This window comes from Neovison vison, chromosome 14, assembly GCF_020171115.1.
Source record: "Neovison vison isolate M4711 chromosome 14, ASM_NN_V1, whole genome shotgun sequence".
Taxonomy (NCBI): domain Eukaryota; kingdom Metazoa; phylum Chordata; class Mammalia; order Carnivora; family Mustelidae; genus Neogale; species Neogale vison.
Window position 1 is genome coordinate 38,056,278 of NC_058104.1, and position 25,607 is coordinate 38,081,884.

At 53.1% G+C, this 25,607-nt stretch overlaps 1 protein-coding gene across 1 annotated transcript in view; it reads left to right on the top strand.

Moving 5' to 3' along the window:
• LOC122895273 (katanin interacting protein) overlaps nt 1-25,607 on the top strand; it is a 173,421-nt gene that overhangs the window by 120,479 nt on the left and 27,335 nt on the right. Inside the window, exons 15-16 of the mRNA XM_044232558.1 lie at nt 5,376-5,513; nt 20,801-21,668. Of these exons, the coding sequence (XP_044088493.1) occupies nt 5,376-5,513; nt 20,801-21,668 (1,006 nt within the window). The remainder of the gene's footprint in view (nt 1-5,375; nt 5,514-20,800; nt 21,669-25,607) is intronic.

Genomic DNA, 25,607 nt, shown 5'->3' on the forward strand with positions numbered 1-25,607 from the left:
GATTTCTGCACATAAAAGAATGAAGTTGGATTTGTACCCTAACTAGCTCAATGGATCAAAGGCTGTAAAACTCTTAGAAGAGACATAGATATAAATCTTTGTAGCCTTGAGCTTTTCAGTGAGGTCTCAGATATGATATCCAAAGCACAAGCAACACAAGAAAAAATAGATAAATCAGACTTCATCAAAATTTAAAACACTTTTTTTAAAAAGATTTTATTTATTTATTTATTTATTTATTTGACAGAGAGAGAGATCACAAGTAGGCAGAGAGGCAGGCAGAGAGAGAAGGAAGCAGGCTCCCTGCTGAACGAGAGCCCGATGCGGGACTCGATCCCAGGACCCTGAGATCATGACCTGAGCTGAAGGCAGCGGCTCAACCCACTGAGCCACCCAGGTGCCCAATTTAAAACACTTTTGCATCAAAGGACATTCATCAGGATAGTGAAAAGCTTACAAAATGGGAGAAAATATTTGCAAATCATATATCTGATAAGGGTCTATCATCCAGAATATGTGAAGAAAAGAACTCTTTTTTTTTTTTTAAAGATTTTATTTATTTATTTGACAGAGAGAGATTACAAGTAGGCAGAGAGGCAGGCAGAGAGAGAGGAGGAAGCAGGCTCCCCGCTGAGCAGAGAGCCCGATGCGGGACTCGATCCCAGAACCCTGAGATCATGACCTGAGCCGGAGGCAGTGGCTTAACCCACTGAGCCACCCAGGCGCCAGAAGAAAAGAACTCTTAACAACAAAATGACCCAACACCAGCTTACAAAATGGGAGGAAGTATTTGCAAATCGTATATCTGATAAGGGTTTATCATCCAGAATACGTGAAGAAAAGAACTCTTAAACTCAATAGCAAAATGACCCAACACCTTAATGAAAATATGGCCAAGGTACTCTGCATAGACGTTCCTCCAAAGAAGACATACATGGCCAAGAAACAGATGGAAATGTGTTCAACATCATTCATCATCAGGGAAATGCAAATCAAAACCACAGAGAGAGATCACTTGACACCCACAAAGGTGTTACTGTTTTTGAGAAGGAAGAAAATAACAGTATTGACAATCGTGGGAAAAGCCTACCTTCCCAGTGGGAACAGAAAAGAAAAATGGGACGGCCATTGCGGACCGTAGTTTGGCTGTTTCTCCAGAAGTTAAATGTAGAGTTACCACATGACCCAGCAATTTCACTCCTGGGTACAGACCCAAGGGAACTGAAAATGTGTTCCCACAAAAGCACATACATGGATGTCCACTGTGGTATCGTTCGTAATTGCCGCTAGGTGGCAATGACCTGAATAGCTGCGGGCCCATGGGCCGATAAAGAAAACGTGCTGTAGCCATACAGTGAAGTAGTTCTCAGCTCTGAAGAGGAATGGAGCGCCGACATCTGCTACATCACAGGTGAATCTTGAAAACAGGGCCCTGCGTGAAAGAAACCAGACACAGAAGACCATTTTAATACGATTGCATTCATAGGCAGTGTCCAGAACAGGCACTTCATAGAACCAGAATATAGATCCGTGGTTGCCAGAGGCTGGGGAAGGCAGGAGTGGGGAATGACTGCTAAAAGGTATGGGGTTCCTTTTTAGGGTGGTAAAAAATATATATATATGCCAGAAAAAGATAGTGGGGATGATTGCACAGCCTTGGAACATACTAAAAAACAACAAAAACACCGAGTTGCACGCTTGAAAGTGGTCATTTGATATATGTGAATGATATCTCAACTAACAAAAGTATAGAGAGGTCCCATGTGTCCTTGCCCAGCTTCCCTCATCGCTGACATCCTATGTAACCCTAGTACATTAACTGATGTATCATGTGCAGACCTTCGTACACGCATTTGTGTGTGTGTGTGTGTGAGAGAGAGAGAGAGAGAGAGTTCTAGGCAGTTTTATCACACATAGATTCATGTAACCACGACTACACCAAGATACACAGCGACAGTTCCATCACCACAAAGGGAGCCCCTCACTCAGCCCTTTATAGCCACACCTCCTCACACCTGTCCCTGACATTGGCAAGCACTGATCTGTTCTCTGTGCTCTGTGTCACTTCAGGAATGCTATATAAATGGAATCATATTGCCTGTAACCTTTCTGAGACCGGCTCTTTCCGCTCGGTATAATGCCCTTGACATCCATCCAAACTGGTGTGTGTATCAGTAGCTTGTTGCTTTTTGATTACGGTAATTTATTAAATTGGGGCTACTTCTGTGGGCAATCCAGCATCTGCCCGAGGGCGTGGATCTGCGTCATTGGGTTAATTCTGCAAGAGGAAAGCACCTTTGTTAGGAATTAGGGACCTCCAGCAAGAGGCCTACCCTGACCATCTGTTCTAAAAAAAAATGCCCTTCCATTGGCCATGAATAATTCTCTCTTATTTTCTTTGTCCAGTGTATCCCTGACTGATTTTTTTTTTTTTCTTGGCAATTTTACTTGTTTGTTTCCCCAGCTGGTGCAGAGCTGGGACCTGGTGGGCGGGGCTTCGCCGCCTACCCTTGCATGTGGCTCCTGCACGAGGGGGTTTATATTGGGCAAGTGGGTAACAGATGTTGTCGATGCCTCCCAGTCCCTGGTCCTTCCTCTGTGTGTGTCTGCCTCTATATTTCTCTGATGGAGGATTGTCTTTCTGGCCCCGGGGGCCCATTTTCCCTCCCATGAAGCAGACCTAGACTGGGGGGAATTGAGCCCCCAGGAGCCGCCCTCCACCTACACTGGTGGGAATTGGGGTGTGACTACCCCAGCTCCCTTGTCCCGAGGGTGGCCTTGCTCTGAGGCGTGTTCTGCTCTGGCTCCCACATTCCCTGGTGGCACCAAGCTCCAGATGCCGCAGGAGGGGCTAGCTGGGTGACACACTCTTTATGGAATGCCTGTTCTCCCTCGCCTCTCCGCCTTCCCAACTGCTGTTTCCTTTGGTGTCCACATAATCTCCCAATGATCAGATCCTTGCCTCAGGGTCTGCTTGGGGGGTGGGGGTGGGGATTGGGTAGGGGGGCGGTGAATCCACACTAAGACGAATGAATTAATGAATGAAAATGGGTGTGAATCCTGACTCCACCGCTTTGGCCGGCCACACCCCTTGCTGTATGGCTCTGGTCTTCCTTCCGGGACATGGGTTGCAGCGCTGGTCCTTCCCAGGGCTTTGAGAAAGCCCAGGGCAGTCACGGCGGCAGCAGATTCTCATTCTGCCCTCTCTGCGATGAGCAGGCGTAGCGGACGCTTGGCCCCTGCCGTTTGCTCAGCGCGCCTTGGTCAGCCCTCAGCAGCTTCCCATCAGCCTTTTTCTTAGAGACTCCGTCTGCTAATGAGGCCCTGAGTTACCCACAGGTTAATGTTCTTTGACTTTGAACACCATGATTCCCACTTAGTCCTCCTGTTATCCCTCCTGCTGACAGAGATGTGATGGGAAATCAATTACGGTCCCCTCGCCTGCGTCCAAGGCTCAGCCTTCAGACTCTTCCTTTGTGAGGCAGCCACAGTGACCCAATTTAGGCCCTGACTTGGGGAAGGCATGAGGGGCACCCAGTGGATTTTGAGCTGTGCTGTCTTGACCCCTCGCAGCTGCCCAGAGCACTCAGAGTTCCTGCAGAGCTTGAGAAACTTGGCCAGAAGAAGTCAGAACCCCTTGAACTCCTCTCTCTCCCTTAACAAAAGTAGGCGCCTCCCTCCTGAAAGGCACCATTGTCGCTGAAACAAGCCCCCTTTGTTCTCTCCCGCAGCTGGTGCCTGGGCCTCCATCTCCTGGGCCCGGGCAGAACCCGCCCCCCGCCCCAAGCCAGCCAATCTCCTCCTTTCCTGGCTCTGTCAAGTAGCTGGCCGTCCAGTTGAGACCTTCTCAAATACACAGCGATGCTGCCTTTAGGTGGAAGGGACCACCCCAGCCCACGTCGGAGACGCTGTGGCTACCTCAGTGCTACTGGCAGCCTCTAAAAGCAGGGACCCAAGCCTCAGACGCCTGAAGGGGCCAGACAGAGGCATATCCTGGGAAGACCATGGAGTGTAGAACAGTAGGGAATGGTGGGGACTGGGGCACCAGAGACCGTCCCCACCACCACACTGGCTCCAGCCAGCAGCCACCAGGGGCCCACTGGGGCCATGTTCTCCATGTCCACACCAAGCAAAACCCTAGTTCTGGGAGGGGAAGGGAAATTTCCCCATCATTAAATGTGGCCAACCATGTGTTTTTAATATGTCATGAGCCAAACAAAATCGGCCTGCAGGCCAGATCAGTTTGCAGCCTCTTCTCTAAACTTCCCACAAAGGGACAGCCCTTAGGAGGTAAAGAGCAATCAGTCATTCATTCCATCATTTATTCATTCAACAAAGATGCTGTGGCTTCTATCATGTGCCAAGAAACTGTGCTGAACACGCAGGGTTCTGGAATGAGTTAGACATAGCCAATTCCTTTCCGGAGCGCAAAGCCAAGCGTGCTGGAGGGGTGACCTGGACTGGAAAACAGGTAGTTGTGGGACACTGAGGAAATGCTAGGCTCAGTCAGTGTAAGGAATCGTGGGAATCTGGAGGACAGAGCAGTGGTATCAGGGAAGGGGTGACAGTGGGGGCAATAGCATATTTGTGCTGAATTTCCCCGGTGGGGGAGGCTGGAAGCATATTGCAAGGAGAGGCCCAGCCTGTGCAAAGGCCCTGAGGCCGAGCCTGGTGGGAGATGTTCGGCAGCAGCTGTTCTCTGGACCGGAAGTTGCTGGAGCTGAGTAAAGTCTCTGAATCTGGCTTTTTCCACCCCTCCCTAAAGCCCCCACAATGTGGGATCTTGTCAGCACAAGCAGTTGCAACAGTGGGGTTTCCCCACTCCTCTGCGCCTCTGGTCTTGAGAGTAGCCTGGCTGGTGGACGGGAACCACACTCGGGTCCTGAGTCTTCAGAACCCTGCCAGGGAGGAGAGCAATTCCTGGGGCTCGGTGCCACAACCCTGTCCCAAGGCCTGCTCCAGTTTCTTTCTTTTCTTCTTTAATTTTTTTTTTTTTAATTTTTACATTTTTAAAATACCACAGGGTTCTGTAAAAGAAAACGAGACTCTGCTTGCCGGGTTAATGAAATAACCCAAGTGACGGCTCTTTGCCCATCCGCTTCTTTCATCTTTCCCCACCCCCAGTTCTCTCCCCAAAGCTGATTAAATTGATTAAAATAAAAGCCCACTGCATTTTAAATTCAGTCTGAATGGCAGAGCAGAGAGGCCCACAGGGCAGCTTTGTGCCACAAAGTGCAGTCAGGGCAGGCGAGGTCTAGGAGTTCACCCTAGATTCTGTAGAGGAGGGAGGCCTGGCCTCCTGGCCCTCAGCCTGTTTACTTTGGGGAGAAAAAAGAAATGGACTAACGACACCCCTCTCTTTCCTGGTGTTTCAGAGCATGAAAGACCCTTCCTTGTGGCTGTGCCCCTTCCACCCACCGCTCCAGCTCTTTTTTGTTATCCGCAACACCAGACAGCTACAGGACTTTGGTCTAGCCAAGATCAAGGTCTGGAATTACTGGACGGCTGAAGGCGTAAGTAAGGTCCCTGACTCCCCATGGGGGTGGGACTGATGGAAGCACCTAGGCGCTGTCCCCTCATCGGAGTGCTGAAGTTGCAAGATGCATTCGCAGAAGCCCCGCTGCCCTTCCTGCTGGGTGCAGCCAGTGCCTGGCGGGGCATTTCATGCCGCGTGGGCGGAGCTACGGGGAGCAGAGCCGCAACTTGAGGGTTTGGGAAGTGAAATCATGCCACCCTTGGGGGGAACTGGACAGATAGGAACCAGGGCTCAGTTTTGATAGATAAGGAAACAGAAAGATTTCTTAGGTAACTACAGAAAGGTTATGTAACATGCCCAGAGTCACACAGCCAATAAGCGTCACTGTGAGGATGAACCCACACAGTCAGACTCGGCGCATTCACTTAGCCAGTGTGTCTCAGAATTTAATCTGTGACAGTTTACCGGGGATCTTGCTAAAACACATGTTCTAATTCGGCGGGTGGAGGGCAGGGCGTGAGTTTCTGCACCCAGAGGTGCCGGTGTTCCTGTTGTGGGGACCCCACTCTGAACATCCAGGCTCTTAACCTCTGTACTCTTCTGTTCCCCCAGTTTCAGAATCCCTGCCTTCCTTCCTACCCCCCACAACGCCCCCTACACTGGAGCGCTTAACCTCTCTTCCTTCTCTGGACTTTTTTTCGTGTTCTCATTTACACTTGTTCCTTCATTCAACGTGTACTGTTGAGCGCATGTGCCATCGGGCTTCCTGATTAATTTGGAGAACATTGATATGAAAGACACAGTCCCCGCCCTGGAGGTACGCCTTGTCTGAAAGCCGGCAGACAAGTAAATGTAAAAATAAGATGCAGTGTGCTGAAGGCCTCCGTGGAGGTGACTTTGAGTTTCAAATGGGAGCTCCTGGAATTCAGCAGGGAACTCAGTGGGTGAGGAAGGACAGGAACCCCCCTCACCCTATCTTGTTTCCCCTCTTTCGATAGGTGTGGGGACAATTGTTCTGTTTTCTTTTCTAATTTGTTCTCAGGGATGTGGTAATACAAGGGAGATGAGCAAGGGGAACTGGTCCTCAGCTTCAATATTGTCAAGAGAGACAGTAGGGCATGGTGGGGAGTGTGGCAAACAGGTAAGCACATGCTTCAGGTAAAGGGAAGGCCACTTGTCAGCTTCAGCTAATGGTTGCTACATACATATGCCAACCAGAACTGCTAGATGAACATTCCTGGGGAGCTGGGAATCTGGAATTTGTTAGGAGCCTTTCTGGTTTGTAAATGTCGACAGCTAATTTAAATTCTTTTGAAACCACCATACAGTCCAAAGCAAACTCATGTTTGGGCTGGAGTTGGCCTGTCTGGACCGCAGCCCCTGCAGCAAGGAGGAAACCTGCGTCAGGCTGGGTGAGCTCAGAGAAGGTGCTAGAAGTACACACTTGAGCCACAGTGGGAAGAGACAGTGGCACAGAGCTGACGCAGAAAAGGAGAAAGTGTATTCCAGGAGGAGGGCCCAGCCCCTCCAGTTCATCTCCAGTAGCCACTGGGAGGTCTGATCGTGATTCTCTGCAGCTTTACACCCTCCAAGGCTTTCCTTGACATGGACGATCCAAGTCAAACCCCCCAGCATGACATCAGGGCCCCATAATCCCAGGCACCAGGCCCCACATCTCCCTACCATCAGCCCCCACCCCCTGCTGTGGCCACACCCCCCCCCCCAAAGTGTCAGCTGCTGGCCTCTCCACCACTCTGCCTGGGAGTTAACGGATCGGCCCTGGCCCCTCCCATCTGGCTCAGCTCCAGGTGCCTGCCTCTGCTGCAAATTCCCAGAAAACCAAACATTACTTCTCTAGGAAGCCTGCCCTGACCCCTGACTCCAATGCCGCTTCTGGACTTCATGAATATGTTCCATCACCCCTGTAATTGGATGGACATCTGCCTCCCCCATACCACCATGGGCTCCTGGGAGCAGGGCCTGCATTGTTTCTACCTCTGCTCATTTAAAATGATTATCAAATGAAGGAGTGAGTTCATTGCCCGAGAACCCACAAGTTATTTATCTTACGCCTTTTGATAGCCAGATGAGACACAGAGAATTGGCATTTGCTGCATTTGCACAGGCTGGTACCCAAGGTCAGGGCAGAGCTGGGGATCAAGTTCGGGGGAGTCCTGTCCTTCTCCCTCCTTCCCATCCCCCTGCATCCCATACTTCTTCCTGCGCATACTCCCCCTCCCAGCCCCCCTCCCCACTCTCCAGGGGTCCAGCTGTATGCTTAGGGGTTGTCCTTCAGGCCCTAGCAGGACCCCACCCCTGTGTAGCCACAGGCACTCTCTGCAGGTAGGGCCCTGCTTGCTCATTCCCGAGCTGGCTGGACACTTCCTGGCAGGTGGTCAGCGGCATCTTCTAGAAGGAGCAATGAAACAGTGCTCGCTGCCCAAGCCTGTGCCCTGTAGCTCTCAGCCCTGTCATTGAATATATATGTCTCTGGCCAAGAAAAGCGGATTTTATGTGCTGGATTACAAAGCAGATAAGCTTCATCCCTTATGGCCAGGCCCGCCTTTCTTCTTGAACCTGCGCTCAGCCTTCCCTGTGCGCTAAGAATAAAGAAGAGGAGTAGGACATCAGGGGGTCGTTGGGGTGCTTCGGGGAGCCGCGGCGGCCAGGCTCCAAGTCCAGAGGTATTTCTACACACGGAGCAGAGTGCGGAGGACTGCAGTCCCTGCCCAGGGCCGCCGCTTACATAACGCACACCCATCTGTTGCCAGAATTTACCGGAGGCAGAAAGCGCAAACAAATGCAGCGGCAGGTTGGTTTGATTTAATATTCTCCGGAGAATGCTATTACTGTGTGTTTTAGAGGAGATAAAATGAGAGTTTATAGGAAATATAGCTCGGCCTGGTAGACACGGCTGGTTAATACAGTGTTTTGTGTATGGGACTCCGAGGGAGAAAAGTTAAACGGGGGGTGGGGAGCAATTCCGACCAAGGCTTATTTAGAACATAAGAAAGGAAGGTGCTGGAAAAAGGGAAGGCTCTTTTATCGGAAAATACGATGTTGTCCGTCGAAGTCCTCAGGCTAACTTCCCTGGGTTCCCTTCCCCTCCCCACCCCCACGACCCCCCGTTAGGGGATGTGGTGAGTGTGGGTGGGCTCAGGGGGAGGGACTTCAGGGGAAGTGAGGACGAGGACTAGAATCCAGCCGCCCAGACAAACAGAAGGCAGCGCGCAGACATCTGTACTCATCACAGCTGCCGTTTACCTGGGGCTGTGTCCACCAGGTGGCCGTGAGGCACCCAGTTAGGCACTCGATCAACATTTGATGCGTGAACAAATAAGTCAACAAATGAATCATCTCAGTTAACCCCCAGGAATCCTGTAAGGTGGCATCACTCCCCACCTTGTCGGGGAAGAAGCTGGAACTTAGAATACTGAGCTCCTTGGGGGCAGAGAGACTGCATCTTTTTTGTCAGCCCTGCTTGGAAGTGGCTTCCCGGAGTGCCGTCTTGAGAAGGATCTGGAACCTTCCTTCTGGTTCATAAAGAGAAAGGTGTTGTGGTGGATCAGTGATGTCTGCCTCGGGCTCAGGAGGAGGCTGTGATCATACGTCTGTCACATTTTTTTGGTACTCCTGGGATGGCGTGACTTGCCCGGCGAGTGACTTGCGAGGGACACAGCTGGCAGGAGAACGTGAGGGATGTCAGTTTTTCTCAGCACCCCTTCCTCTGCCGAGCTACATCTGTTGCGAGGAAGGAGCCAATAGTCTCCCTACTAGAGTGTGTAGTAACCCATCCAAGAAGTGGGCTTTCGGCAGGTCCCCATGGTCTCTGTTTTCCTTCAGAACAAGTCTATCTTCGGTAAAAACAGGCAAGTTATCACCATCTTTACCCATAACATAACCACACAGATGCCCCACTGGCCTGGTCACAACAGTGGGGGAGGCAGGACAGGCGCCAGGTGGTATCGTCCGTATACAGATATGCTGCTCATTAAATAGTTTATGAATGAATGAATGCATGGATGGATGGATGGATGGATGTTAGATTTCCCCAGTGTGTATCTCTGTGGTACTCCGTGATGGTCTAAGCCAGCACTGTCCAGTAGAACTTTCTGTGATGACACGACTGTATGACGTCGGCCCCATCCAGCCCGGTAGCCACGAGCCACAGGTGCCGTTGAGACCTTGCGGTGTGGCTGGTGCAGTGGAGAAACTGCATTTTATTTTACTGATTATTTTTTCATTGAGTTGTAATTGACATATAAGATTGTATTCTTAGACATTGTTGGTGCGCGACCTAATGATTTGGCATATGTCTATGTGGCAGAATCATCACCGTAATAAGTTTCGTTAACCTCTGTCAGCGCACGTAGTTACAAAACACTTTTTTCCTTATGATGAGAACTTTGAAGATCGCCTTTCTCAGGAACTTTCAAATATACAACACGATATTTTTGACTACAGTTACAATGCTGTACGGGACATCCCCAGGGCTTACTTCTCCCATAACCGGAAGTTGGCGCCTTTCGAACGCCTCCCCCCATCGCACCCACCTGCCACTTCCCACCTCTGGCAAGCCCCAGTCTGTTCTCTGGATCATGAGTTCAGGTTTTTTCAAGTTGCACATGTAAGTGGGATCAAACAATATTTGTCTTTCCCTGTCTGACTTACTTCACTTCGCGTAGGGCACCCAAGGCCCAGCCGTGTCTTTGCAGATGGCAGGATCTCCTTTTTGATGGCTGAGTAATAGTCCACTTTGTGGATATACCACATCTTTTTAATCCGTTGGTCTGCTGGTGGCCACTTGGGTTGTCTCTGTGTTTTGGCTGTCATAAATACAATGCTACAGCAAACACGGGCGCGCATGTCCCTTTTGGGGAGAGTGATTTCATTTCGTAAAGACCAATTCCCAGATGCAGAATCGCTGGATCGCATAATAGTTCTCTCCTTTTTGCAGAACCTCCATCCTGTTTTTCTAGAGTGGCTGCTCAACTTTATAGATGGCCCTGCCAATAGGCCTATGATCCCCTTTTGTCTACACTCTTGCCAACACTCCTGATGAGAAACTGCATCTCAACATGTCATTTAATGTTAACTTCAGCAACCACGAGGAGCTGGTGACTGTGTATTAGACACACGGCTCTTGGTGCTCACGGGGCCACGGTGGCCTAATAGAGGAGGCCCTGTCCACAGCGAAGGGAAATAAACAAGGACTTAAATGTATAAAGTTGATTTCAGGTAGTGCTAAGTGTTCTGAAGGTGAGACAGTAAGGCAATGGGAATGAGGCCTGGGGGGAAGGAGGTTGGGCTGCTTTGAGTGGTGGGAGGCCTCCCATCAGGGGGCCAGAGCCAGAGCAAAGGCCCTGAGGCAGGAACTTGCTTAGCACTTGGTGAACAAAGGAGTGTGTGAAGGGAGGTCCCAGAGATAGGGGGGAACCAGGGGCCCTCCCTGGTTCAGATCTTATTCCTGGAGAGGCAGAATAGAGGGATGGTCAGAGCAAAGGCATCAGAACCAGATCCCATGGGGCAAATCCTGGCTCCTCCTCTTCTTAGCTGTGTGACGTTGGGCATGTTACTCTACATCTCTGTGCCTTGGTTTCTTCATCCATACAGTGGGGTAATTATTGTTCAGTTAAGTGCACGGAAAGTGCTCAGAATGATTCCTGGCCTTCGTGAGCTCTATACACGTGTCCGCTGTTAGGGTCATTACTGGAGGGTTTTGAGCAGGGGATAATATAGTCTGAGTGAGAAATTGAAAAGATCACTCTGGCTGCCGTTTGGAGAATGGATTAGAGGGAACGGGGCGGCGGGGGGGGGGGGGGGGGGAGTGCCCAAAGGAGGTTCTAGCATAGCCTAGCTATGGGTCATGGTGGCTTGGAGGAGGGTCCTGGTGCTTAGAGGGTGCACCACGGGGAGACTCACTTCATCCCAAGACGATATTTGCATTTCAACAAGGCCTCTGTTTGGGAGAGGAGGGAGAATTTTCAAAGAAACGCCAAAGGAAAGAGATGAGGTCGGTAACTGCGCATGCGCCCTTCACCTGCCCCGCAGTCAGGGACATCCTGCCCTTCACGGTTTCATCTGCCCATCCCCACCCCACCCCACCCCACCCCCACATGTGACTGTAGCTCTCCTACCCCTTCACTCATAGATTCTTTAGTGTGCCTCTCTAACAGATAAGGAATTTGCTTTTATATAAGCCCAATGTCATGACCCTACCAGACGGTAATGACTAATTATACACTAATAATCATCAAATATCCAGTCCGTGTTCAGATATCCCTAATGGTCTCAAAATTGTTTCTTTATGGTTGGTTTGTTTGGATCAGGATATAAACCAAGCCCAAACATGGCAATGGCTTCAAAGTCAAAGGGGCTTTGGTGGGCTGAGTTGGCGTGGCCTGGTGGCTGTGCCCCGTGGCAGAGTCTGGGCAGCCTCGGGCCTGGGGAACACGGTGGCATCTTAGCAGGGTGGCTGGTGGGAAGGAGACCAACCCAGGTGCATGAGAGTCTTTCTGAGGGGTTGACCCCAGGCTTGGTCTCGGCCCCTGGCAATCACCAGAGGGTGCTGACCTCTGACCAGAGTCCACACTCAGGAGGTTAGGGGCATGGCAACCTCGAGAGCCCCAGGAGTCCCGGGTTTGAAGCAGGTCCCCTGCCAGCAGGGGAAGAAGATGCTAGCAGAGAATTCAGCCTTTGGAGAGGGGGCCCAACAAGGTGTTCAGGATCCAAGGGGTAGTTTGGGATTCAGGACCAGACAGCTCCCAGCAGGAATGAGAGCACCAATGCAGAACCAGGACGGAAGTGGAGGCATGTGCACTGTGTTGTGCGAACTATAGCGGGACGAGCAGTAGCAGGGCTGGGCAAGATGTCTGAGTAAGGGAGGGCTGCTCACCCACTATGCAGATGCCAGTCTAGATAAATTCCAGACCCCCTCGGGGGTAGGCGCCCCGTCTCCTGCCTCCTGCCCACCTCAGCCAGGTCCTGCCCACCTCAGGACATGATTTCAGCAGCCTTTGCAGAAAGAGATTGTCCTCACGAAAGTCCCAGGTCTAGGACCTAGCAACCTGGAGTGAGGTTCATGTTATCCCTCTGAAGGGAAGTTGGGGGAAGGAGGGATGCCCCATGGAAAACTGAAGTGCTATCTCTGTGAGAAGGGAACATAGGAGAAATGATATCTAAACTAGATATTGTTTTCTTTTTCTTGGAAGAACACAGAAGTCACATGCTGTTGAACTAATTCACCAGTTCCCAGATCTAAACCGTCCCCCAAGCTTACCTTCTGAACCAGGCTTCCATCCTGGCCCCAAGACACTTGTCTTTGGCATTTCTGCCCAGCAAGGCACTGACCCTCCAACCTCACCCACCCAAGCCCAGGCAGGTCTGCCCCCAGCCTGCAGCACGCATCTGGCTCCCAGCTCTGCATCCTTCTCTCTTCCCTCTGCCCCTCACTGCCAGTCTTCCCTAAGTCCTGCTATTTCCATTGCCAAAACCTGTCTCCTTCCAGACTAGCTGCTCCTTCCCCTCGCCTCCTGCCCACTGACCGCCCCCCCCACCCTGAGCAGAACACATCCCATCTGCCTGCTTCCCTCCCTCATCTGCTCGGCCCCCTGTCTCATCAGCAAAGACTTATCGATCCCCCACACTCACTGTTGTGCTGGGGCCGAGAATCAGACACGCTGTCTGCCCTTGCCAGCTCACACCCAGTCAGGGGAGGTCCAGGGAGATCAAAAGCAAACCGCAGTGCACTGGGGCCGGTGCAGTTTTGGGGGAGGAGCTGGGGACAGGCTAGGGGCCTCAGAGCCACAGAGGGCCTCCGGGGAGGGACATGGTCCTGGTAGCTCGTCCTGGTGCATCCTGGCAAGAAGGCCGTGATAGAGGCTATGCCCCCACCAACCAGAGGCAGCTCGCAGACACATTTCGGCCGGCTCGTGTGGCATTTGCAAAATTCTTTGAATTGCCAGCTTTTAAACATTGGGACATTTTGTGTTAAAATACAGATTTTTGACTTCACTGAGAGATGAAGATCTGGCCACACCAGGCCATATGCACAGCCAGGAGCTCTGGGGGAGCCAAGTCACCACACCGCGGTCCCCACCATCCCCACTGGTCTCCCTGACACAGTGACACATTGTTATGCCGCATCACCTCTCCAGTATATGTGCATGCATGTGGGTGGGGGGGACCGCTCCCGGACCCCCGAACTGGCCCTCTGGCTTTTCCATCCCTGTGCAACTTTTATCTCCCTCTGCTCCCCATAAAACTGTTCTCTTCGCTGTTCCTTTGCTCCTGCTGTGCCCAGAATCCAGAATGCCTAGCCTGGCTCAGTATAGACCCTGCCTTTGGGGACATCGAGGTCCTTTTCTCTTCGCACCCAAGCCTCCTGCACACCCCTAGCCTGCCCCACACCCTTCGGGTGGCCTCCAGCCACACCCTGCCAGGCACCAAGTCCCACGCTTCCTTAGGTGTTCATCAGCTTCCTGAGCCTCCAATGCCCCAAACTGGTGCCCCCCTGGCCAAAGCCATCCCATGGGTGTGCCCCACTCAGCCCTTACAGTGCTGTCCAGCTTGGGGATCACTTGACAACATTTGAAACTTGGCTTTTGATGAACTGGCAACAATCTCAGTGTGGCGTCCACCAGCTGGTGCTGAGTGGCCCCGGACACCCTCTGGACTCGGGGGCATGTGTTCTCCCACTCAGCACAGGCCCCGCACCCCGACCCAGCACCACCACTGGTACCACAAGTGTCTGAGTTTGTGACCCGTTAATATACAGACTGTCATGAACTCCTTAAGATGAACCTTGCTTTCTTCTTCTGCATCCCACACAGACCAAGGACCCCAAAAGCCCCCACCCCCATGTGTTATGTATTCGATTGAACAAAATTGCAAGAATTCCTTTCTGGGGCCTCAGCCCAGATCTAGGGGAGTCCTGGCCTAGGGGCAGCGAGAGTGTGTCTAGGACCCACCCTATGGGGCTTGGGATTCCTCCTCTGCCCGCTGCCAGCCTCTGCCCGGAACAGGGATTGCTGCAGCCTTAGCGGAGTGGGGAGTCTCCAGCCTACACTAGTCCCAAGCACCCAGACTTGGCCAGGACATATTGTCCAGACAGTGGACTGGGCACAAGACAGTGACAGTAGCTTACATTTCTAGAGCCCTAGTCAAAGAGCTATGCATGTATCTGCTCATTTATTCCACCCAGCAGTCCTCTGAGATGGGTATGGCATAATCAGCTCCATTCTACAGAGAGAGAAACTGAGACACGGGACAGCAGAGCAGCTGACCAGTGGTCACATGACTACTAGGCCATCTGGGGCCCATCACACGCTCCTGCCTTTCAGTAGAGACTGTGGTCACCGGAGAGCCTATCGAGGCAGTAGTCACTGCCCCTCAGCCCTGGCCCCGTGGTGCCAGATGGCCTGAATGTTCCAGAGAGGCCAGAAAGCTCTCAATGTTTAGAAATTGTCAACTGGTTTTGGAAACATGAATTGTTCCGGGAGCTAGCCCAGCCCAGATGTAGCTGTAGGGCCGCTAGTTAGTGACCCAATCTGTCACGTGCCATCCGCGTCTATGGTCCTGCGTCTGTGATGTCGGGGGGGGCGGGGGGGACGGGGCCCAGAGTATTTGGCCCAGAGCCCAGCCAGTAGTAGGTGCTCGTCAAATGTCACAGCATCTCACCATCTTCTTCCGACTTTCTACATCACAAAAGTAATTTTCATTGCCCTTCTTCCCCCAGGGACGTGTAAAAGGCCATTAAGGTCTCCTCCCCATAAAACATTCAAGTTCAGGTGCTCCAGGAAAGGAGCATGTTCAGTCCCAGAGCCAGGTCTCAAGACAGATAGGAATTAGGACAGGACTGTTCCCTGTCCTTGAAGATCTTCTGTCCAGGCAGGGACAGGCTCCAGCTGGTAAGCCCAGCTCTGAGAGCCCAGAGGAGGACCCTCCATTCCACCAGAGGAGGGGAGAAGGGGGACACGGGGAGGGCCAGGGGATTCCTGGAGAGGTCAGCCCCTGAGCCAGGTCCTGAAGCCTGTACGGTGGGTCCTAGGCAGCAGCAGCTCAATCCCCAAAGCCCCCTACCCCCAATAAACCTACCATCTGGGAGAACCCCCTCCCAGTCAGCCCAGAGCCCCTGGGTCAAGCCAGAACCTGTAGAGTGTGGGACGCCTTTAGTAGGGCCTCCCCGGGTGCTGCATGTGCTCCAGGGAAGAGAGCTAGGTCATTCGGCATCCAGACCAAGGAAGAAAGCAGCCTTGCAAAGTCGATTTAAGTATGTAGATGGAGATAGTATTAGTATTGTCGTATTACAAATGCATGACAGTCTCAACATAGTGAGTCCTCGTCAACTGTAAAGACGGACAGTGAAGTCGGGGTGTGAACAAGGAAGGACGCTCCCATCCACCACAAGCTGAGGAAAGGGTGCACCCTCCCCACCCAGGGCCCAAAGCCACCGCCAGGCCACCGGGGTTGAGGAGGGAGCCAGGATGGGGATAGGAGAGAGCGGGTCCACAGGGACTTAGTGAAAGGTAGAAATGGGGGCTGGAGGTCCGCCTAGGGCAGGTGATCCTGCCCACGGCCAGGCCTTCCCAGGGTCTAGCTTGCCCCAAAGGGAGATGCCCGTCAGAGTGGCTCCCCACGCACCAGCCGCACGGCCCCCAGGAAGGCTCAGCCTCAGTGTCTTCTTGCAAGACGGGCCCTCCCGCCCACCTCGCAGAGTTGCACCAAGGCTGGGTGACCTGATGTGGCCTTTTACTTTTTTTTTTTTTTAAATACGTGGAATCCCCGATAGTTGAAGCACCATCAGGTAGGGCCCAAGCCTCCCGGATCCCCACGGCCCCCATCACGCACTGAGGTTCCACCCGCCGGGCCCCACGCCGCAGCCTGCACCCCGCCTTGTCTCCTCTCTGCCAGACTTGTTGGAGGGAGCTGGGCGCGGACGGCTAGAGGTCAGGCGGTGCCCCAGGCTGTCCGCGGAATGTAGACAAACACACTTCGGGAGCCAGACATCTCATTAGGAGAGCCGGGGTGCACACCTCCTGATGGCGCCGGACCGGAAGTCCTCCCCACCACCCCCATCACCTCTTGAAATGAGAGTGTTTCTGTCTCGCCAGATGTTTCCGTGATGGAAATCGTGCAGAACGAGTCATTGACGCTGCCCGCGCTGTCCTTCTCGAATAGCTGTTTCCTGATTAATTCACAGCACGCACCCGCTCTGCGCCTCCACTAAACAGAGAACACATCCGTATAAACATGTAAAAGCGAGCTTTGAGAATCGACTTTTCTGACAGTCGGCAAATAGTAGCCTGCCATCCCACAATTGGATGATTGAAGCCGAGTTCCTGCGGTGTAGCACAGGCTTGATGCTTCCTGTTGGAAACTGTGACGGAAACCGCAGTGGCCGTAACTTGGCGAACTGGAAATTCAGTTAGAGCTTCCTCGCCCAGCGGCAGGAAGGCTAAGGATGGGGAATACGGAGAGGCGGACACCCCTGGGGTCTCAGAGCCCATATCTCAAATGCAGGTTGGCAGCCAAAGCGTTCATGCTCTTATAGTTCCAAAGTAAGGGTTGAGGCCCATTCACGTGCCGGGCACCTGCTGGGTCCTTGGACGAGACTGGTAGGGCCTCCACTGTCTGGGGGCTGAGATTTGGGTGGGGGAGACAGGATCTAAGCTAAAAGCTCATCAGCAAGACCATTCCAGAGACGGGAGGGAAATCGAACGAGGCGATGGGAGAGAGAGGGGACTGGATGGATTGGGGGCTCCAGAGAGGGTCAGGGCGATCTCTCGGAAGACAAGAAAGAAGGGGCCAACCTTGCAAGTGTCTGGGACAGAACTCCCCGGCCCCGGTACAGGTCCCAGGATCATGGAGCAGCGACCAGACCGGTGTGTGGGGAGCGGGGGCAGGAGGGGGAATGTGACAGGAGCCCAGGTCAGAGAGGTCAGCAGGGGCCCAATTGTATGGGCCTCATTGGCCGCTGAAGGGAGCTGGAATTTATTCTCAGTGTCGTGGGAGATTGCTGGGTGGTTTGAAGCCAGGGGCTGCCGTGAGCTGATATGTTTAAAAAAAAAAAAAAAAAGACTAGCTGCTGTGTAGACAATAAAGCGTGTTTGTGTGGGGCAGGAGCGCAGTGACAGTGCAGAGAGGAGGGGGAGGCCAGTAAGGAGGCTCTGGTCATTGTCTCGGGGAAAGATGGGCACACCCCCACCCCTACCTCTGGGGGCTGACAGGCAGCAGCACATTCAGGAACAAGGGGTCAAAGATTCGGGAGGGGAATCCCAAAGACTGGAAGTAGCCCCTGGGGCCTTCTGTCAGACGGGATTCGTAAGTGAGAGAACCGGAGAAATCAAGGAGGACTTCAAGGTTGGGGCATCCAGTTTCAGGGTGGGACCATTTTTAAGATGAGCAAAGACCAGGTTTGAGAAAAGTGGACCAAGAATTCTTTGGGGCATGGGGTGCCTGGGTGGCGCAGTTGGCTAAGCGTCCAACCCTTGATTTTGACTCAGGTCATGATCTTAGGGTCCTGGGATCAAGGCCCGCATCTGGCTCCAAGCTCAGCAGGGAGTCTGCCAGAGATTCTCTCTCCTTTCTCCTGCTGGCCCCACCCTGCTCGAATGTTCTCTCTCTAAAACAAATAAGTCATTTTTAAAAAGATTTTATTTTATTTATTTGAGAGTGAGAGAGCACAAGCAAGGGGCGGGGCAGAGAGAGAGAAGCAGACTCCTGCTGAGCAAGGAGCCCGACATGGGGCTCGATCCTGGGACCCTAAGATCATGACCTGAGGCTGAAGGCAGACGCTTAACCAACTGAGCCACCCAGGCATCCCTAAATAAATAAATCTTTTTTTTTCTTTTTTTTAAGATTTTATTTATTTATTTGAGAGAGAATGAGTGAGAGAGAGCATGAGAGAGGAGAAGGTCAGAGGGAGAAGCCGACTCCCCACGGAGCTAAGAGTCCGATGCGGGACTCGATCCTGCAAGTCCGGGATCATGACCTGAGCCGAAGGCAGTCGCTCAACCAACTGAGCCACCCAAGCGCCCTAAATAAATAAATCTTAAAAGAAAAAAAGGAATCCTGTTTGGGGCACATTAATGTTTAGACATCTGTTTGATATCACAGAAGACAGGTCTCACCGTCCCGGCTTGGTGGAGAGTTCGGTTGGAGATAAAAATAACCAAGAGTCGTCAACAGGAAGATGGTATTTAGGGCCTTGGACCTGGATGAGAACCCTCCTCCCCCAGGGAAGGGTGCGGGGAGATCCGGAGGCCTGGGCTTGAGCCCTGGGGCAGCCTGAAGCAGTGGAACAGGAAGGCCCCTGGCATTGCAGCGGTGAGAGCCAGAGGCAGGAGGGAAACTGGGCGAGCACAGGGCCCAGAAGCCCGGAAAGAAATCTGTAGAAGGCGGGTAACCCGCTGCACAGACACTACTGAGCCCCAGCTGAGGACTTGAGCCTCTCCCAGCAGATCTCCAAACCAGGACACTCTAGGGGGTGGAAAGTGGGCTTTATGAGTGATTACAGCAGGGCAACAGGAGTAAACCCGAACTGCCCCAGACTAACAAGGAAGCTTCTCCACGCCAGCAATTGGTGCCCTTGCCAAGGAGGGACCCACATAGAAGTGGGGGCAAAAGCCTCACGGGGACGAGGCCAAGAGACAAGGACGGAGGAGCAGCCATGACAGTGACTTTCAGAGTTGAACAGACAAATCTGGGGGCGCCCCCACAACAGGCCCCTCCTCAGCAATGAGAAGGAATAAAGCTCTTAATCACACAGCACGGCGAACCTCACTTCTGCCAAGTGAAAGAATTCAGGCCAAGAAGAGTACGCAGTGCAGGATTCCTTTTATATAAAAATTCTAGAAAATACAGAGTAATCTGTAGTGACGGAAAGCGGACACACCTGGGAGCGGCAGAAGCAGGGAGGGAGGGATTCCCAAGGGGTACCAGGAACCTCTGGGGGCGACGGATGTGCTCATTAGCTTGATTGTGGAGGTAATACACTGTAGTGTATATGCACTTGTTAAAACCTACCACACCGTACACTTGAAACACGCACGGCTTACTGTGTGCAATACGGACTCTATTTCTCCATCTAGCTGTTTTCAAAGAAAGAGTTTTGCTCTAAAGGGGAATGAAGAAACAGGTTAGTGGCGGGAGGAGGCTTGACGATATTTTAAGCATAAACAAGGAAACATTCAATGCCTGTGTGGGGGCACGAGGGTTGTGGGAGGAGGGGACGGGAAGCCTAAGCCAGGGATCCTATCGTGAAGGTTACGGTAAGTATGTCATGGCGGGGACTTGGGAATGCCTCCCATCGGCCTGAGGTTCTCCGCCTTCCATGTGCCAAAGAACCATCCGGAGACCCTGTTACAAGTACAGGGCCACACCACGTCCCCTCGGCCCCGCTCCCATTGCAGCTGAGGTGGGACAGTCCCTGGGCGTGCTCACAGGGCACCACCTCCAGGGCTTCCAGGTCTCTGCCCTTCGAAAGCCAGTAGCGCCCTCAGCTTGTGGGGTAGGGAGTCCATGCATCCGGGGCAATCATCAACAGTGCGGACGGGGTTTGTGGATAAACACCCTGGCCTCCTGCTTTGGGAGGGACACTTGGGAGGTGCGTTCTGTGAGTCCCTGCAAGTGCCCCAGAGGGATGGAGCCCCATTTGTGTACCGCAGGGCCCAGCTCAATAACTGCTGGGGGGGTTTTCTCCTGCCCTATCTTACTCTCCCTACTCCCTCTTGAGAACAGCTTCCAAATAAGCAACCTATACCCAACCCTTGCCTCAGGCTCTGCTTTCAGGGCACCCAACATAGGACACCCATGGAATTAGGGGCTCTGCAATTCACGTGCACATCAGGCTTTCCCAACGGCAGAGGTCCCAGGAACCATGTATTAAAAAACAGGCAGTGAAGAACAGGAAGCCTTTCACAAAGGGGAGGGACCGGGCCAGCTCTGTTCTTGCAGAGAGTGAACTCTGGCAATGTGAAGTTGAGGTTGAAGGCAGCAAGAGACAGGAAGCAGGCAGACCAATTAGCAGGCTGTTACCAGTGTCCCAGCAGGGAGTAACGGTGCGAAGGCAGCAATCAGGCCGTGTGTGAGCATCCTTTGATTTATAGAGCACAGAAGGGTTCACACAGAAATGACACTAGCTTTATTTAACATCCCGGGCGCTACAGTTGTGGGTTTTTTTTTTGTTTTTTCGTTTTTTTTAATTTTTTTTAAAGCTCGCGTTTCTAGCATCCCACATGTTTCTTTTTGATCCCCCTCCTTCCAGACTTTGATACGTCAGCCTGATGCCATGCCGCTTCATTTTGTTCAATCTTGTGTTTTCAGGATCTTGACATCGGTGCCAAGAACGTGAAGCTTTACGTCAATAAAAATCTCATCTTTGATGGCACGTTAGACAAAGGAGGTGGAGAGGCCCCGGCTGACCAGAGCTTCCCAGTTGGCGAGAAACAGGAGCAGGACGAGAGCAGGGAAAGGGCCCTGGGTGCCCCCTTGGGAGAAAGCAGAGAGGCCCGCAAGATGGCTGGCACAGATGAGGAGCTCCCCCCTACAGCTGGAGCGGTAGTGGACGTGAAGCTTCCTTCCCAGGGAACGTTACTTGTTGGAAAAATGAATCCTCCCGATGGCGCGAAGGACAGCTTGTCCAAGTTAGACGAAGGCGGGAGCTGCTCGGGAGCCCCAGCTTCGACGGGTGGTGCGCCGGGGGCTCCCCCGCTCTGCCCGCCTGTGGAATGCCCTCCCCTTGACCCAGAGCTCTCTCTGGCCCAACAGCTGGAAAACCTCATGAGCAGAAAAGTCTCCGAGCCGCCAGCGAAAACCCCATCATGGCTGCAACCTTCTGCCACAGGGAAGGGCGGGAAGCAGGCAGGCAGGAAGTCAAAACCACTGTGGCTGAGTCCTGAGAAGCCGCTGGACTGGGAAGGCGGACTTGGATCAGACACCACCACCAACCCTGTGGGGGAGGCTCCCAGAGAGGCCAAGGTCGGGGAGAAAGGCTCCAGGCGTGAGCCAGGGCGGCCAAACAGCTGGAATGTCCTCAATGGGGAGAGAGCCCAGAAGGTGACCCCCAGAGTCTGTGATGATTTTGACATCTTTAACCAGCCCGCCTGCAGGGAGCACCCTGCGAGTGGGAGGCGGGGCCCGAGGAAGGATTCCCTCGTCAGCAGTCACCGTGATAGCCCGCCGACCGGCAGAGGTAAGTTCGAGAAGCCTTCAGACCCGGGTGCCGTTGTCCCTGAGTGCGCGCCGCTGATTGGCACGATACCATTTGGCTCCGCAAACCTTTGTTTCATCTGGAAGCTGGGGGGTGTTGGGGGGTCTTCTCAACCAATCGCCACAAACTCATGGTCTTGGGGCCACGGAGGGGGCAGTGATGAGCCACATGGGCAAGACATTCTGCATCTTACATTTCTCAATTTGTCGTTGCCACCAAGTTATTTCCCCTTTGCCCATTTTTCTCACCACGTGACTTTCCCACTCTAGGCTTTGTTATTCCACTTCTGATGGAAACATCGGTCTCTAGTGACCTCACTGTATTCTCCACCACACCGTCAGAAACGTGACACGAGTGGGACCATAACCAGCCCTTGGCACTTGCCTGGGTATGGGAGGTACTATAGGGAGTGGTGAGGACTGCGGCGCTGGAGAGGGCCAGCCCATCTAAAGCGGGCAGCTGCTACTGCACTCAGAATGCCTTCTGGCACTCAGCAATGCCAGGCCGATGTGCCAGGTCTCCCTTCTCCTTTTGTGAAGGGAAATCAGAAGTGTGCGATGTGATCCTTCAGTGTTGGCAGCAGATTGTGATTATTTTTAAACCACTATGTAGGTCAAAAAAAAAAAAAATCTGCTGGGAGGACTCACCTGGTGTGTGAACTTTGCAGTAGATTCTGTCTGAGGAATCTGAAAGGCTGGGTTTCTAAATATTTGCACTCGGATTTGGCTCCCGGGAGAGTGTCAGGCCGTTTGAATCCAGCTTCTGCTACTTCCAGGCTGGGACTTGCAGAGCTGGGCACATCCGCTCTCTGAGCCTCGGTGCACTCATCGGTAAAATGGGAATGAACCGCCTCCCCGCCCCTCGCCCCTCCGTGTTTCGAGGAATGAATGAGGGGATGGCGTCACATCGCAACTGGAGGCTGGAGCGTGGGAAGTGCCCCGGGAGCCCCAGATCCCGGGTCCTCTGAACGGAGCTCCGCCCCACCCCGCACCGTGCAAGCGCAGACCACCTAGGCCTGTGTCCCCGTTCCCCATCACCCACCCACACAAGGGCCCGTTCTGAAACCCCTCCGAGGCCCAGTTCCCTGATCTGTGACATGACGCCAGCCACACCCTTCTCCTGGGAGGGCAGAATGGGAGTCCACATGGGCAGCGTTTGGCACAGTGCCAGCCGCAGGTGTTAACCGGCCGTGATTGTCGCCCCTCCCCCCACTCCCTGATTTTGCCTCTTGGTGTATCTGTGAAGCCATCGTATCTGTTCCCTAGTGAATCCGGTCAGCATCTAGTCTGTTACCGTCCAGAAGACAGACCCCTATGGTCTGCATTCAGCCAGAGTCTACGCTTAGACATGCAGAGACCCCCAAAGTCCCGTAGGGCACGTCCCTCAGACTCAGGGGATTTTTCCACGTAAACAGTGGGCTCCCTTCCAGGCAGAGCTTCGTGCACCCCCTCCCCCGCCCCTCTGCCTCCAGGCTCCCCGGCCTTACAGGTTTCTGCTGCCCATCCCCACTCACCGTGAGACCCGTGTCAGAGAAGAGAGCAGAGCAGAAGAACCGAGAAGCTCTTCGAGGGCAGAGACTGTGTCTCATCTGTATCGGGGTCCCCCGGACCCAGGTGCCCGGCAGGTGGTGGGTCCTCTGCAGCATGGGAGGGCTGGTGTAAAGAAGGAGCTTCGGAGGCTGGACGCGTGGCACGTGGTGTTAAGCTAGGCTTTCACCCAGGCACGTTACTCAACTGATTTCATCCTCACGCCAGCCCCATTTGACGATCAAGAAAATGTGAGGCTTAGGTAACTTTCCTCACGCCCTGTGGCCAGAAAGGGTTAGAGCAGGATCTGAGCCCAGGCCATCCTGCTCCAGCACCCACGCCTTGAACCCAGTGACCCCCCATTTCCGCAGCCACCCCACCGGGGAGAGCCAGGCAAGCCGGGGCCTTCCTGGTAAACAGACCCACAGAACCTCTGGGACCTTCGAGGTGATGGGTGTTATTCTAACTTGTCCACATTCAGAAGATTTGGTCTCATTTTAATTTCTTTCCAGGCATTTCGCTGCTTGGCTTAATGACACATTGAGAACCGAGCCCTGGAGATTTAATGCTTGTTAAGCCAGTCATGCTAAAAAGGAAAGTTGCTTAGAAATTTTAAATTACCCATTACATAGAGCCAAATCCCACAGCCGTGCCCTTCAGGAAAGCCGCCGGCCGAGCTCTCCAATGATGCTTGTAGAATGAGTGACTGCCTGAGTTCTTCCCTGGGGCCAGAGTCCTGTTGTCACCAAAGCATAGAGCCCAGAAATCCTTTTGTCCAACAAAGCATCTCATTGTAATGTCATCTGCATTTTGGAAGTGTCTGCATCAGGGGTCCGTTGGCTAGAGGTGAATAAAATTGCACCTGCCCCATTCGAGTGCAGGACCTCCAGAGACCAGAGGCGTGGCTGCCCATCGCCCAAAACTGGAAGGGAGAAGCAGAGAGCCAGTGGGCTCCCAGGAGACTTCTCCCAGCCCAGTCCCCAGGGCCGCTGGGCTCTGCCTCTGCCACCTTCCTGCACTCTTCTTCATGAGATCAGCTTTCTCTGCTCTGGGCACAGGACAGGAGATGCCCTGTAGCCCAAGAGTGACCTTTCCCCCCAATGGCTCTCGCTCCCAAAGTCTCAGGGAAGACGCTGATTGGCCAAGGTGGTTTAGGTGTCTGCCCCCTGTCCAATCGGCCGCGGCCAGAGGCCTGTTCACGTTGAACACACGTAGCTCTGTTGTGTCTCCCTACCTTCATTCTCCCCTTTCCCGTTTCAGGAGCGATTAGCATATGGCTCTCGGTGGTGCTGTTGGTTACAAGTTCGAATTTTGAACTTTGTACTTCCTGTTTACCTCCACCAAGGGGTAGTTTTAAGGCTTCAATCCTTATATATATAAGTCATCTTATACTAGTATAAGTCATCTTATACTGGCGGCTCCCCTTCCCCCAGACTGTGCTGACTGCAGATTGAAGGAGTGGCTTTCTGATGTCCATTCCAAGCATTCCAAGTGGGCAGGAATGTTGATACAGACAAGGCAAAGCTTGGATCGCTGCAGCCCCCCTACTCCTGGGGACTGGCAAGTGGTGTGTTCTGCTGCAGACAGAGGGAAACGTGGACCCCCAGCCTGATCTCACATCCAAGAGGTCCAGGAGAAAGCCTGCACCTCTCTGCTTTCAGAACCCCACATATACATCTCGGGGAGAAAAAATCAGAAAGCAGGCACAGAATGAGAACAGAGCCCCCGCCTCTCTCGCCCACCCAGACCAAGACACACAGGCTGAGTCCCTGACAGACGACGTCTGTTCACTCTCCTTGGCTCACGTACAGACCAACCCAGGCCGTTCATTTCAGTCAATGCGAATCAGATACCAATAAACTGATGTCATGACGATCCATATGGAAGTTCCTTCTGCCAGATGTTAGAGCCTCACACCTGGAGGAAAGGAAGGAACTCCTGGGGTCTTTTTTAATGGCAGATGAGAAGCGGGGATGGGGGGGAGACAGGTGTACCAGAGCTGACAGGTGGAGAGGGGGAGTCCCTCGGCTCCCAGGCCTCAGTCCAGGCGCTACATAATGGTGATGCCAGCCGTCCATCGCTGGGCTGGCAGACTTGGACTAAGCACATCTGTGCCGCACGTTTTATGCCAGGCGCTGGGACACAGGAGGGAGTGGCACAAAGAAGTCCTCCCCGAGGAGGATAGGGCCAAGAAGGGCCAGCACTTGGAGATCCAAGAGAAGAGCGTAACTGGCAGAGGGCACAGCAAGGCTAGGCAGGCAGAGACTCGTGTCCATGGAACAGAAAGGCCCACACAGTGGAGCTGATCATTAGGGAGAAGGTGTGAGGGGAGGTTAGAGAAGCCAGAAGGACCACACTGAGGTCCAGGTTGGGAGAGGCCGTGGCGAGGAACTAG